Here is a 15,523-nt window from a genome sequence, read left to right on the forward strand (position 1 = left end):
CCCACCTACTTTCTCTTCTTTTTTATTTTTTTTTTTAAATGAGAAGAGGCCTACATTTCTGTGTATAGTACTTTATGAAGACCCTGACTAGGACCTTTGGGCATAAATATATATATACATATAGAAACATTCCATTGTGTAGTAATAATGTGTTCCTGTTTTGTAATGACAGGGAAAAATTGTCACTACCTATCCATTTAAAAAATTCTTATGTGTTCATTAGTGTTCAGGTAAGCCATCATGGTCTTACAGGAAGATGGGTGTTGATTAGATATAAGGATTTAAGTAACATAGAGCCTGTTTATATATAAATTTAAAAATTTCTCTTGTTTCTCAAATAGGATCAATATGGAAATTATGTAATCCAGCATGTATTGGAGCATGGTCGTCCTGAGGATAAAAGTAAAATTGTAGCAGAAATTCGAGGGAATGTACTTGTATTGAGTCAGCACAAATTTGCAAGGTATGTGCTTTGAATTACTCAGACTGTTTTCCAGAAGAGATGATTAAATAGTATTTCAGCTCTAGAGAAATTTTCATACTTTTTTTGTTTTAATGTTTATTTTCCTCAAAGTATACATAGCTAAAAAAGTCAAAGAGTTCTGCTACAAAGTATGAAACATAAGACATCTCTTAGTGGGCTCCTCATTCCCCCAGAGTTCGCCACTTTGAAATTTGGGGAATATGTTTCTAAAGCATACACATTTTGTACTTTGGTAAACTGGGTATTTTAGCAACTTACTTGTTTGGAATTGTGAAATGTTCTTTACCCAATTTCCTTTTTGATACCTGAATTAAGGGGCAGGTGACCATATCTATATATAGGCCTTAGTATTTTTAAAAATCTCTTTTCAGTCTTCATATCATACCAGCCCAAGAATAAAATGTACTAGTTATTCCCAGGTTGTGAAAGATGTCTTAGGTAACTTATAAGTGGCAGAGGTTGGAGAAGAAATTGTTGCCTCCCTGGTGCTCCAGTGGCTAAGACTTTGCGCTCCCAATGCAGGGGGCCCGGGTTCGATCCCTGCTCAGGGAACTAGATCCCACATGCTGCAACTAAGAGTTCGCATGCCACAAGTAAAGATCCCGCATGCCGCAACTAAGACCAGGTGCAGCTGAATGAATGAATGAATGAATGGCCCTCCAGCGGCTTAGTGGTGTGATACTCTGAGTAGAGTCTGTATATCCTATCATACACATAACATAGTATTCTGTATTTTTGGAATATTTTTCTTCTCTAGTTTTTAAAATAAATTGCAAGGCAGGTGTGACTCATACAACCTTGATGTTTTTAAATTGTTCACTTTTAATTTGTGAAATCTTATAACATTACAGCATGGAAAATAGAGAAAAGAAATAAAAGCACCCACAGAGCCAGTGTCTCAACAGCCTAAGCACATCAGGGTCATCTCTTAGACCTTGTATTGCTATTTTTGGACATTTGTCGGGATCAGGGAAATAGGGGACAGAATCTCTTAGTTCTTTTTTTGGGGTCGCTGTCCTATTTACTTTCTTGTTCAGTGTATTTAATATCTCACTCTTGGATATAGTGTTAAGTATTAATATTATAATAGAGTTGTGGTCTGATAATGACCTAGTAGCTACTTTGGGCCCAGTCCTCTCACAGATAACAACTAATAAATTGTTGACAAAATGCCCAAAACTACCTGAAGACATTAGAGAGCAGGGAGATAACCAGAGAGGAGTAGGGGAGGTTGTTGATACTTGGAAGAAGGTTAATTGCACTGGGAAAATTGCCCCGTCCTCCTCCCCCTCCTTTTTTTGGGGAGGCGGAGATATATAATTGACATGTAACATCCTGCAAGTTCAAGGTGTACAACGTGTTGGTTTGATACATTTATATGTTGTAATATGATTCCTACAGTAGCATTAGCTGTTATGTTACATAATTATCATTTTTATGTTGAGAACCATTAAGGATCTAGCCTGTTAGCAACTTTGAAATTTATAATACGGTATTGACTATAATTAGGAAAGTTACAAAATGATGACCATGGGAGTGACAAAATGATGGGAGAAATCCTGGAAAGGAAGAGAACCAGGGAGGAGGAGGAAGCCTAAATTTAAACTTTCTAAATATCTGGTTGACTCCTGAACCTCATTTGTATAGGACAAACTCAAGGCAACCCAACTAAGGCTAAAAGAATTGAACTGAGGTTTCATCTGCTGCCTACTGCATGGGAGAATTTTGCAGTTTTTGTTCAGCCAAGTTAACTGCGTACAAAAAAAGGGGGGGGTGAAGGAGTAACACTCGGAGGAGGAACATGACAGAGCTGTTTATACAGTGCATCATTTGCCGTGTCTAGATAACAGGAATATGTGGCCTATACTCAAGAAAAAAGAAAAAAATAGAAAAAACCCTATGAATAGTTTTATACCACCCAGATGTTGGAGTTAGCAGAGCAGGATTATAAAGCATTTTATAAAGTTATTATATTTTGAAGTAATTAGTATTTAAAATACTATATTTTAAAGTATTATAAAGTATTTTAATTATACTCAAGGATGTAAAGGAAAATATGCTTGTAATGAAAAGATAAATGTTAGTAGAGAATTAGAAGCTTTATTATAGAAAGAATAACATGGAAATTATAGAGTAGAAAAATAATATAACATCTGAAATAAAATTCACTGTATGGCTTCAACAGTAAATTAGAGATAACAGAAGAAGGAGCCAGTAAATTTGAAAATCAAATAATAGAAACAAATCAATTAAACAGATTAGTGACCTTATGACATTTTGGATGTTAATACGGAATACAAAGTAAATATTTCATTGACTTTGAGTGCATAGGCATGTGCATGCACAGGTAACTGAAGATATATTGCTCATAATTAATTCTGACACTTACTATTCTGTTTCATTAAAAAAAAACAAAAACGAGTCTCAAATCACTAAGTTGATTTCCTCAGCCATAAATGGGTTGGGAACCACAGTTTCAGAAACGCTAGAATAGACTTTAAAGACTGGAACAATATGGATTGTGTGTTAAGGTGGAAGGAAGCCTTTGGCCAAGTGGGATCCTGATCAGTGATCCTACCAAGTGGTGGTAGCTGATCTACCTGCTTACTTTCTTGGAAGACAGGTCACTGCTGAGGATTCAGTCCTCCACCCAGAAGAATGTGTGTCCTGTCTGCAACCTAGTTTAGTAGAAAATCCTATTCTAATCCTGACCACTTTGTAGGGGAAGCAGTTCTCGGGTGGATGAAGGTACAACCCAGCCAGGCAGTTCTAAAAAGTGATGAGTTCTTTGCCTGAACATTTGGAGATCGTGACTGGCTTTGTGCTACTGAACCAGCTCAGTAATGTCTTAACTCCCTTTTCTGCTAAGGGAGAAGGCGGTGGCTATTAGGAGATTCACTTCCACATGCCACACCTTCAGCTTGTGCTAGAATTGCATAGTACTGTGGAAGGAAGGTGGGGGTAAAGGTTTTCCCATATTGCTCCTGTATCAGAAGGGAGAGGCTGTTGTCTTAATTAAACTGATTGATTATCAGTTGATTTACTCTGTGTATCTTAAGAAGGAAGATCGAAAAAATATCTGGTAGGATGGTAGTTCTTGGACATTTAGCTTGAGAATTTTGTTTTCTAAATAAAAGCATGTGAATAACAAATACTCAGTACGCTAAACCAGGTAACATGGAGGGGGTCCTGTCAGAGCTCCATGGAAGCAACACCTTCTTATGGTTTAAAAACCTCTGGAATAGGGACTTGTTCTGGTGATGGTTATTTGTGATGACTGTTCAGTTATTGACGGGGCTGGCCTTTGAAAGAAGGAGTAAGACACTATCTCTGCTTTTTTGGTGCTTCTGGAGTGGGTATACACATCGTTTTTTCAGCCCTTGAAGGCAAAATTAAGACAAATGGGTGAAATTTCAGGGAAGCATATTTTATTTCAGTATGTAAAGAATGTTTAACAAAGCCGTTCACTCGTATGGTAGGATGCCCTAGAATCACTTCCACATCACTGGAAATTCCCAAGCAGAGGCTAAATGGCCGTCTTTCAGGATTGTCAGAAAAGACCTTTCTGCATTAGCTAGGTTTGAACGTTCCTTTTCTACCTGAGTGTCCTGTGATGCAGAGCAGCTCTTCCCCCAGTCACGAACTCTTTGCGAGGCCCACCTACCAAATGCTCTCTCTGCGAAGTATGGGCTCCAGTAATACAAATACAAAGAATAAGTATTGTTCTTGTTCTTTGACATCACACAACTTCGTCATACCCACAGAGCCACAGGTGCAGAGTAGTGCTGACTTAACAAAACCAAACATTCACGAGTAGTCAATCAGTCACTCCTGGATGGTGAGCGCCCTTGAGCATGGCCGGGTGTAATTTCATCAGCTGCTGCAGCCCCTCTGGATTGTAGAAGAACTCTGATTTAATGTAACCACATTTCTTTTTTTCCTTTCCCAAGATGATACATCTGTGAAGTGTTTAGAAATGCAGACATACCTGGGGGTTCTTCTTGTTCTTCAGAGGCAGCGTGAAGTAGTTGAATGAGGGCTGTGGTTCCTACTTGTATCTTCCTTCACCCAATAAGTCTGTAGACCAAGTCTGTAGTGCCAGGCTCTGTGCTTGGCACTAGAGATCTAGATGTAAGTGAGACTTGTTCCTGGCCTCATTAAGCTCACAGAGGTGAGCAAAGAATTGATAGATTCTGATACCTGTTGAAATTATGCTTATTAACCAATTCAGCTGTTAACGAGTCTTGTGAACCTTCACTTACCTGGGCTTGTTACCTTCACCTGTTAGAGGGTTGGGTTCTGGTATCCTCCAAGACCTGGTCTCGGCCATGGTTCACATTGGAAGTCACAGATGGCAAAGGTGGAGTCTCATATAGCCAAACAGAAGAGGAATTAATCTGCCAAAAATATTAAGAGCTCTTTTGCTGCTGATCCTGAGGTCAGGGCAGAGGCCAGACAAGCACAGCCTAACAGGGTCCCTCTAAGAGCTGTCCCTGGATTTATCTCATTACAGCAATGTTGTGGAGAAGTGTGTCACTCATGCCTCCCGTACGGAGCGCGCTGTGCTCATCGACGAGGTGTGCACCATGAACGATGGTCCCCACAGTGCCTTATACACCATGATGAAGGACCAGTACGCCAACTATGTGGTCCAGAAGATGATTGATGTGGCAGAGCCAGCCCAGAGGAAGATCGTCATGCATAAGGTAGGCCAGTTTGTGCAGATCTCAACCAGAGAGAAAGTGCAGGGCCCTTGGTTCTTCTCATTTCTGAAATGTAAAGGAGGGTGGGCATCTTGCTTCTTTCTGCAGAGTTTGTCACTGGATTGTGTCTCATGCTGTGCTTCTTTTTCCTTTTATCTGGAATGGCCATTATCCCTGTGTTTGCCGGCCCTCTATCAGTAACTCACTGGTGTGAGTGTTAAACTCAGTCTTTGTGAGGGAGTCCCCTCCCCGATCTTAAGCCCATGTTTCTACCCCTTGGCTCCTAGGAGACCAGCTTCTCAGTTCAGCAAATCAACCTGCTTGCCTTATTTCCTTTCCTCCCTCTTCCCTTTCATCATTCATTCCACCACTGTTTACTGAATGAGCGCCTGCCCAGGGCAGCACCTGGCCTGGCGCGTTGACCTGGTGCCCACTGTGGGCCAGACATCAGCACAGAGATGGCCGAGACTGAGCCCTGCCCACGGAGCACGCGTGGGGAAGGGTGGCGGGAAGCAGCGGTGAGACGTGAGAGCACGTGCCCGAGGCTTTGAGGGGAGGCTTTGCAGGAGGAGAAGTCTGGGCTGCAGAGGAGTTAGGAAAAAAGGGACAGAAATCTGAACTGTTTGGGTGCTGTGAGTGGGAGCTGGCGCAGAAAGCACGTGAAGAGGCCGATGGCCTCAGAGCAGGTCCAACGGGCCCCACACAGACCACGAGGCCCGGGAAGCCTGACCAGCCCACAGGCAGGTGTGCCGCGCTGTGTCTGCGCTAGGCAGTGCCGTGAGCCTTCAGGTGCTGCTGATCTGAACCCTCAGCCTTTGGGCTCCGAACTCACTCAGCCCTTCTCGATGGAGGGGATGGCCGTGGTCTGGCAATGATGAGCCACTTGCCCTCTCTGAGAACAAAGTTCAGTAATGAGAATCTTTGTTATGGACTCAAGTTCTGAGCCAGACGAGGCACCCACCACTTCCAGTTCAAAACAAAACACAACAGAACGCTGCGCTGGTGTCAGCAATGGCAATTGAAGGCTGGGGAGTCCAAAGTCCTTAAGCCGTGAGACTCAGATAGGCATGTCGGGATGCTGGTGAAGGCAGGGGGAATGTTGGAGACACTTGGCAGGTTGGGAGTTCATTCATTCATTCCTTCAACAAATAGTTAACAAGCACATATGCTCTACAGCAAGCGCTCCTTTATCAGGGCACCGTGTTGGTAGACACAGCAGTGTCATAGATGGTTACGCTGATGCTGGGGAGAGCTGTGGGAGAATATGGAGGGTGCCTCTTCTATTGTGGGGTGCAGAGAAGGCTCCCCAAGAGAGTGACATTGGAATAAAGCCCTGAACCTTTTCCAGGCAGAGGGAACCTAGAGCTTGAAGGTTTGGAAGCAGGAGACAAGACGGTGTATTTGAAGAAGTACAGCAAGTCCAGTGGGACAGGGCTGTGGTGCCAGAATCACATTTACGTTTCCAATAATGGTCCTGGCTGACGAGTGACTTGGAGGAGGGGAGGCCGCGGCAGATGAGCAGTGAGGACTTGCACGGGGGACTGTTAGAATAGTTCAGCATTTCCTTTAAATCAAGTGAAAAATGGAGTTCAGCAATGTCGTACACGCACATGGGTTGTTAGTTTTTTGACTGGAAGAGGACAGGTGTGAAGGTTAAGTGGTCTTACCAGTGAGCCATTCCTGGGGAGAGACAGGTGAATGAATTGAATTTCACTTAGTTTCTAAAAGAAGAGCTACCAAAAGCAAGGGGGGGTTGGAGCCTCCAGTTCTAGTGACCAAAACATCAGTTGTTTATAGAGTCCAGACTGCAACCCAAATGAAAGTGTGGCATCCTTTCTATAGATGCGTTTAGGAAGGTTAGGCAAATGGTCTGGGTCACACAGCTCAGAATTTGAGCCAAGGACTGAATAGTTTTCCAGACAGGCTCCTAGGTGAGAATATAATAGCTGATACAGGTCTGTGTCCTGTGAGGGGTACAGAAATGGTTTCTAGCGCCACTTGATCCTTCTTTGCTTTGAGGGCACAACGAAACAGACAAAATAGTCTGCCTAGAGCGCTCAGGCTTGAGAGCATCCATCTTCCCTGGTACACTGTCCTGTGTTTCGAGTATAAGCGCGAGCTGCGATGGGGAAGCAGGTTAATGTTGTGGGTCTTCACCGTTTGTGTGGACGGTTGGTGGTTATGCAAATGATTGTGAACACAGTGTGCTACGTGCTGTAGCTGAGGTATGTAGAAGGCTCCATGAACTCACAGAAGAGGAAAGGGGGTTCCAGAGAGGAAGTGCCTCCCGAGTTGTCTGGGATGCACAGGACTTGCGGACGTGGGTCGGCCCAGAGAACAGAAGAGATGCTCGCAGGGCTGATCTCAGCGTGCTTGGAGAGGGTGAAGGGTGAGACTGGAGCAGAGCCATGAGAGACAGTGGGGAGAAGAATAATTTCTGGAGGAAAAAAAATTTTCTGGTGTAGCTAGACAGTGGGGTTCCCAATACCTCTAATGTCCCTTATTAGCCATTTGACTTTAGATGAGTGACTTACCCACTGTGACTCCATTTTTTCGTCAGTGAAATGGGGATAATCACACCTCTCTTAGGAAGCTTCAAAATGAACTGTACTTGGCTTATGTTAGTCATTTTTATTGTCGTCATTAGTAGCTTTTTGTGATTCTCTATGGACTGGAGAGCACAGGATTCATGGTGCCCAGAAAGAAACCCCCGCTGCTCAGGAGAGCTGAGGTGCCTTGCGAGGGACCAGAGGGGCCAAAAGCCTCCTTGAGGGCGATGCAGTGCAGGCGGTGGTGGACAGTGTGATTGTCAGTCTTGGGATGCACTTTCTCCACATACTGTTCCGGAAGTGGTCTGTGGCCGTCTGACCTCCAGAGCTCTCAGGTCCTGCCTCAGCGCTTAGGCTAGGAGCTGCTCCCCTCATCTGTTCGGTCAGTGCAGCCTGAGAATTCAGGGGCTCGGGTTGAGCCAGTGAAAGGTGTTGCTTGTGAGGCGTGCGTGCTGGCGGGCGCCCTGTGGTGCCTGGGAGCAGGTTACCCAGGAGCCTGCCTGAACCTGCCTCAGGCCAGAGTGACATGGACTCTGCTTTCTCCCCAGATCCGGCCTCACATCGCGACTCTTCGCAAGTACACTTACGGCAAGCACATTCTGGCCAAGCTGGAGAAATACTACATGAAGAATGGCGTTGACTTAGGGCCCATCTGTGGCCCCCCTAACGGTATTATCTGAGGCAGTGTCTCCCCCGTCCCCTTGTTCCCACTGACCTCACTGGCCCACTGGTGAATCCAACCAGCAACCAGAAATATTCTAGTGTAGAATCTGAAATGGGTAAATGGTTGCTCCAGGATTACCCTCTCCTCCCAAAAAAGGAATCAAATCCACAAGTGGAAAAGCCTTTGTAAATTTGTTTAATTTTATTATGCATAACATGTACTAATTATTTTTTTTAATTGACTAATTGCCCTGTTGTTTTACTGGTGTATAGGATACTTGTACATAGGTAACCAATGTACATGGGAGGCCACATATTTTGTTCAACGTTGTATCTATATTCCACATGTGGAAACTTTCAGGGTGGTTGGTTTAACAAAAAAGTTTAAAAAAAAAAAAAAAGGTTTTTAACTCATTTGCCTCGCTGGCAAGTTTTGCAAATAGCTCTTCCCCAACTCCTCATTTTAGTAAAAAAGAAAAACAAACAAAAAAACCTGAGAAGTTTGAATTTTAGTTAAATGACCCCAAACTGGCATTTAACAATGTTTATAAAAAATATATATATATAAATATATATATATAAAATGGAAATCATTTTCAGAGTTGCTAAAGCTTCAGTTTATGACATTAAGTTTATGGAACTTCTAAAAATTGCCTTTTTTGGAGACTACTATGCTGAAGAAAATAGTGTAGTCTGTTTTGTGAGGAGGAGATGTGAGCACCCAGAATGTCTTTCAAGGCCAGGCGGGTATAATTGTTTACTGCCTACTGGATTTTTTTCTGTTAACATTGAAAGGCAAAATCTGATTACTTAGCATGAGAAAAAAGAAAATCCAACTCTGCTTTTGGTCTTGCTTCTATAAATATATAGTGTATACTTGGTGTAGACTTTGCATATATACAAATTTGTAGTATTTTCTTGTTTTGATGTCTAATCTGTATCTATAATGTACCCTAGTAGTCGAACATACTTTTGATTGTACAATTGTACATTTGTATACCTGTAATGTAAATGTGGAGAAGTTTGAATCAACATAAACACGTTTTTTGGTAAGAAAAGAAAATTAGCCAGCCCTGTGCATTCAGTGTATATTCACACCTTTTATGGTCGTAGCATATAGTGTTGTATATTGTAAATTGTAATTTCAACCAGAAGTAAATTTTTTTTTTCTTTTGAAGGAATAAATGTTCTTTATACAGCCTAGTTAACTTTTAAAAAGAAAAAAATTGCTTGGTTTTATTTGTCACCTAGTCAGATAGTAGCAAGATCCTTTCTAAATGTTATTCAAGATGATTCAGTTCATACTAGTGGTTTTGGGTTTTTTTTAATCCTAAAAAAGTAATGTTTTGCTTATTTTGTGACAGTCAAAAGGACGTGCAAAGTTCAGCCCCGCCCTAACTTTCCTTACAATCAGAGCCCCTCTCACCTTGTAAAGTGTGAATTGCCCTTCCTTTTTGTACAGAAGATGAACTGTATTTTGCATTTTGTCTACTTGTAAGTGAATGTAACATACTGTCAATTTTCCTTGTTTGAATATAGAATTGTAACACTACACGGTGTACATTTCCAGAGCCTTGTGTATATTTCCAATGAACTTTTTTGCAAGCACACTTGTAACCATATGTGTATAATTAACAAACCTGTGTATGCTTATGCCTGGGCAACTATTTTTTGTAACTCTTGTGTAGATTGTCTCTAAACAATGTGTGATCTTTATTTTGAAAAATACAGAACTTTGGAATCTGAGTTTGTGCTTTATTATTATTTTTTTCCAATATAGTGCCCCAGGACAGACAGCCCTTTCCTTGTTTGTCCCTTTTTGTTTCTGCTTGTTTTGTTTCAAAATCAAAGACATAGGGCTTCCCTGGTGGCGCAGTAGTTGAGAGTCCGCCTGCCGATGCAGGGGACACGGGTTCGTGCCCCGGTCCGGGAGGATCCCACATGCCGCGGAGCGGCTGGGCCCGTGGGCCGTGGCCGCTGGGCCTGCGCGTCTGGAGCCTGTGCTCCACAATGGGAGAGGCCATGGCAGTGAGAGGCCCGCGTACCGAAAAAAAGAAAAAAAAGACATAACCACATTAATCAGGATGTCCAACTGCTATTGAAAAATCAGAATATTCGCCTTCCTGGGCCCAGAGTCTGTACACACATCATGGGGCGCATTCTCAAAAAGCTTGAGCCCCACGATCTGCCTGGTTCTCTGCGGTGCTCTTCATTCACTCCCTCTGGCCTCTGCACCATTTGTGGGCCCAGGGTCTAGATTAGAATTCAACAGATTACAAATGTCTCCTGACCAAATGTTGGCTCCTAATTTTCTGAGGCAGGGCAGTAGGTAAGGCATCTGTCAAGGCCTCCCTGCCCTGAGGTCCCCTTTCCTCTCCTCTGTCTGGGCTGCTTCTCTCCACACCCTGCCCTTCCGGGCCCACACACCAGGGCCGGCCCAGGCTGGCCCATTATCCTAGGTTGCTCATCTTAGCCTCACATAAGGGACCTCTTCCAGCTTTGAGTTCAGGAGGCTCTAGCTCACTGAGGTACCTGTCACCTGTGCCTTAAGATGCCCACCTTCCCTTCTTTACCACCTTTGCTTCAGAAGCAGCTTTGGCAAAAAGCCACCACTGAAACTTAGACCAATGTTGGTGCTGAAAGTGGAGCTTGCAGAAGGGACTTTGCATGGTCCCCTCCCAAGGGTGAGGGACGGTCACTAGCAGGCCCTGTGGGTCCCGGGAAGAAAGGGACAGAAAGGTAGCTGAGCTAATGGAGGTTTCCAGTCCAGGACCTGATTTTGCCTTAGTGACTGTAATCGGGTCATTCCCCAACCTTCTTCCCAGGCCGTAGCTGGTGGGCCTGCCGGAGACAGCATGCTGGATGGAGGTGGCTCTGGAATCAGACCAGGGTTCACATACGGCACCCACTACTCATTGTGTGGGCTGGTGTTACTTCACCCAATGTTTAACCGAATCCCTTGCTGGAAACTGATGGAAGGCAATATCGTGTATGTGAAGTGGTTCTCACATCACGTCATGGAAAGTTATAGCCATTAGCTGGTTATGGTTTTACTGGACCCTTGCAGAGGCCATGTACAAATTAGGCAAAGCAGGAGGCTTGGATTTCTTTCCCTTCCATGGGCCTACTGTCTTTTGTGTCCTTGAGATGGTAATTTTGCCTGTCTGAGCCTCAGTTTCCTCTTCCATAAGATTGGAGTAATACCTCACGGAGCTGAAGTAAGATGGAATTGTTAATAAACGTGTCAAGTGCCTGGCACTTGTGTGAGGCGCTCGTTCAGGTTTGCTGCTTTTCCACCTGGACTATTTATACTTGGACTTTGTAATTTGGGTGTTTTTTCTCTCCCTTTAGCATTTAGTGTAATGTTTTGTGTTTGTGTTTTTAGTGGTAACAAAGCAAGGTGCTAGTTTAGATATGTGATACCTCCCGCGCCTTACTTCCATTCTGTGTCTTTGAGGCCTGGGGAGGCTTTGCAGTCAGACAAATACAGGGTTTAATCCCAATTGCCTTCTTTACCTGGGTCATCTCTCTGAGGCCCAGTTTTCTTCTCTGTGAAATGTGGGAAAAATAGTACTTTATGTCCAAGGTTGGTTGTGAGGATGAAATAACAAGGCTTAGCAGAATGCCTGGCACATTGGCATAATAAATGAATGGTATTTATTGTTTTTTTACCTTTAAAATCACTCATCCAGGGCTTCCCTGGTGGCGCAGTGGTTGAGAGTCTGCCTGCCGATGCAGGGGACGCGGGTTTGTGCCCCGGTCCGGGAAGATCCCACATGCCGCGGAGCGGCTGGGCCCGTGAGCCATGGCCGCTGAGCCTGTGCTCCGCAACGGGAGAGGCCACAGCAGTGAGAGGCCCGCGTACCGCAAAAAAAAAAAAAATCATCCAATGGCTGTGCACAGGTTTTGGGGAACAAAACAATGCTTGTCCATTATGTACAGAAATTTACGTAAAGTCGTTTGTCACGAACCATCTCTGTGCCAGGCACCCAAGAGATGGTTTTTACACGTTCTCTAATTCCTCACAACAGTCCTGCAGGAAGTGTGGTGGTCCTGATCGTGTAGATACGGAGACGGGTTCTGGGTTCTGATGCAAGTCTCTGGGTCAGGCCAGTGCTCGGCCTGAGGCTTCTTCCCTTGGTGTCTCATGGGAGGGATTGGGGCTGGGGTGGGTTTCAGGGAGCAGGCTGAACCTCCTCATTTTACCACCTGCTAACGAGTCTGCCCAAGGATGTGAGGTCCTGGGCTGCCGCCGCGTAGATAGCCACATTCTAGATCTCTTCCAGAGACCCTCCAACATGGATTCCTCAAACTCTGTACAATAATCCTTTGCCTCGTCACAGGACTTTACAGGTTACAGAGCACGTTCACATTTGTGATGGCTTTGATCCTCTTGAAAGCCTGAGGGAGTAAGGTAAGGTAGATGTTATCAGCCCATTATTCAGATGAGGTGTTTGGGACCCAAGACACACAATGAGTTAGTAACCAAGGAAGGATTTTATCTGAAGTTTCCTGACTCCAAGTTCAGTGCTCTGTCCCTGCCTTCTTGCTCTTGCCACCTTCCATCAGCTCCAGGGATAGCTGGTCTCGTCTCTCTAGTTGGGTTTCCGGAGAAGTGTGAGGCACTGGGTAGTTAGGCATTTTGTGGGGAGGGAAACTGTGACTTCATGTAGTTGCCAGCTGTAGCCGCATGAGGGTGCTGCTGCCTAACGAAAGCATTATAGAGGCGTCAGGGCTCCAGGCTCCAAGGTCAGGGCTTGGGATGGTTTCCCCTGGCTGGAGGGGCTCCGGAGTGAAGATCCCATCTCATCCAGAGACCTCAGGTCTGGCATCTGCTCTAAGACTAAGCTTCCCCACTTCCTTCCCTCCGTCTGGCTTGGGATGGCAGGGTATGGTCACGGATCTGGCTCACAGACCCTAGCTTTGCCTTTGCCTCACTGTGTAACCCCTGGCAAATCAGTTTCCCCAACTGTCACCTGGCATGGTAGCCCAGCCCTGCCACCCTCACAGGGATGGTATGAGGTCAGATTGTTGGGGCTGAGGAGGGTGGCCCCATGCCTCTGTTAACGTGATCCGAGGCCCTCGTGTCTCTTTGGGGGCTACGTCTCTGGCTTATGCGTCAAGCTTTCAAACAATGAAAATGTCCAAGTCTTTTCATGACCCAGAGCTGCCTAGCTTCAAATCCCAGCTTGACCAGCCCTCTGTGACCTTTGTGAGTTATTTAACCTCTTATTGTGGGATAATAATAGTCCTGCTTCATAGGGCCCACTGGAAGCATGTGGCACAGAGCAGGGCACATGGCAAGTCATACATAAAAGCTGTTACTATTATGATTATTATTGCCTCCAATTTTTCCCTGCTATGTTTGGGGCCCTTGGAATTTTCACTAAGGGTGACTATTTATTTATCCTCCAAAGTCGGACAATTTTAAGCATGAAAGTCATTGCACTGAATTATTACCTCATGTGGAGACAGCCTCCCAGGTGGCCCGGCTTCCTGATGTTCTTACCCTTGTGTGTTCTGCGTGGAATAGGGCTGCCTGGAAGCAACAAGACATTATGAAAAGGGTGGGGTATGACTTCTGAGCCTGGGCCACACAGGACACTGTAGCTCCAGCTTGCTCCTCTGGGACACTTTGTAGGACACTCTGTGGCAAGGCCCATGATGAGGACTTGAGGGCCCCTGCTGTTGACCGGGGTTAACTCGCCAGTCACACTTGCCATCTTGCAAGCAGAGCCTGGAGCCCTTTCAGGCCTTCGATGACTGTAAGCCTGGCTGACATCCTGACTGCAGGCTCATAAGAGACCCCAAACCAGAACCATCCCTCTCAGCTGCCCCTGAACTCCTGACCCACAGAAACTGGGTGAGATAGTCAATGTTTATTGCTGTTTTAAGCTGCTGGGTTGGGGGGTCATTTGTTACACAGCAGTAGATAACTAATACACAGCACAAGAACTGGTGTAGCCCAGGAAGGCCCATTTCTCATTTCTCCAGTGAGGCACATGCTGCCCTGCTCTGTCCTGGCCTTGGAGAGCCTGTTTCTGCCCCTGGCTACCCCACCCCCACCAGCTGCCCCTCACCAGGATTCCGGGAAACTTCCTGGTGCTCCTCAGAGCCCAGGGTAGAGACATGTCTTTGGGTGGGGCTGCACCAGGGACTCCCAGGAAGCCACAGCTGTCCTGTGCCGGAGCTGCCGCAGCCTCGTCTCTCACACCCAGTGGAGAGTTCCCCGGCCCACACTCCTTAGGCCAGGAGTGGACCAAGCTGAGAATGACTGAAAAACAGTGGATAATGGAGTTGTGACTGTGGGTCTTGCCCTGAGCTGGGTGCTGCCCTGTGTTACGTTGTTCACCTGCCTCAAACTCTGGGAGAGGGGAGCAGTTGCTTTAACCTCCATGGGAAGAAAAGTGGCCCCAGGTCACTGGCCAGGAAGTGGCAGAGCCAGAATTTGACCCCAGAATCCCCCAGGCCTCTCCTCAGAGCCCAGGGGCCAGAGTCCCCCCCACACTTGCCCTCTGCCATGCCCCTTCCCAGGGCCCCTTGCAGGAAGCTGGGAATTAAGTTTGGTGTCCCCAGGTCTGATCCATTTGCAGATGAGAAGACTGAGGCCCAGAGCAAGGAGAGTGACCTGCTCAGGGCCACACAGAGGGTGAGGGACGAAGCAGGGACCTGTCTGTGCCACGTGAATGCAGTTACAGTCGCCCCCTCAGTATCCATGGGAGATGGGTTCCAGGACCCCTGTGGATACCAAAATCCACCGATGCTCAAGTCCCTCATATAAAATGACGTAATATCTGCATATAACCTGCGCGCATCCTCCCGTACACTTTAAATCATCTCTAGATTCCTTATAATACCTAATGCAATGTCAACACTATGTAAATAGTTGCCGGCGTGTGGCAAATTCATGTTTTGCTTTCTGAAACTTTTTGGAATTTTTTTCCAAGTATTTTCCATCCAAGGTTGGTTGAGTCCATGGATGTAGAACCCGAGGATGCGGAGGGCCAACTGGCCTTGCTCCTTGCCCACCCCCTGCCCTGGGATGGCAACTCCCTTAGCACCTGGATCTGTGACTGGCCCACAGCAGGGGCTCAGGAACATGGGGGTGAGCTTTGCTAGCCTCT

At 45.6% G+C, this 15,523-nt stretch overlaps 1 protein-coding gene and 1 non-coding gene across 20 annotated transcripts in view; both read left to right on the forward strand.

The window, feature by feature from the left end:
* PUM1 (pumilio RNA binding family member 1) overlaps positions 1 to 10,145 on the forward strand; it is a 128,370-nt gene extending 118,225 nt beyond the window's left edge. For all 19 annotated transcript variants that reach the window (XM_060140776.1, XM_060140785.1, XM_060140778.1 and 16 more), the window contains 3 exons: positions 342 to 463; positions 4,998 to 5,190; positions 8,285 to 10,145. In XM_060140776.1, the coding sequence (XP_059996759.1) occupies positions 342 to 463; positions 4,998 to 5,190; positions 8,285 to 8,416 (447 nt within the window). In that variant the 3' untranslated portion in view covers positions 8,417 to 10,145. The remainder of the gene's footprint in view (positions 1 to 341; positions 464 to 4,997; positions 5,191 to 8,284) is intronic.
* Positions 6,052 to 6,136, forward strand: LOC132516568 (small nucleolar RNA SNORD103/SNORD85). The gene has a single exon (XR_009539393.1). It is a non-coding gene; the product is annotated as a small nucleolar RNA SNORD103/SNORD85 (small nucleolar RNA).
* Positions 10,146 to 15,523: the final 5,378 nt, after the last annotated feature.

This window comes from Lagenorhynchus albirostris, chromosome 2 (genome assembly GCF_949774975.1).
Source record: "Lagenorhynchus albirostris chromosome 2, mLagAlb1.1, whole genome shotgun sequence".
In the NCBI taxonomy this organism is placed as follows: Eukaryota; Metazoa; Chordata; class Mammalia; order Artiodactyla; family Delphinidae; genus Lagenorhynchus; species Lagenorhynchus albirostris.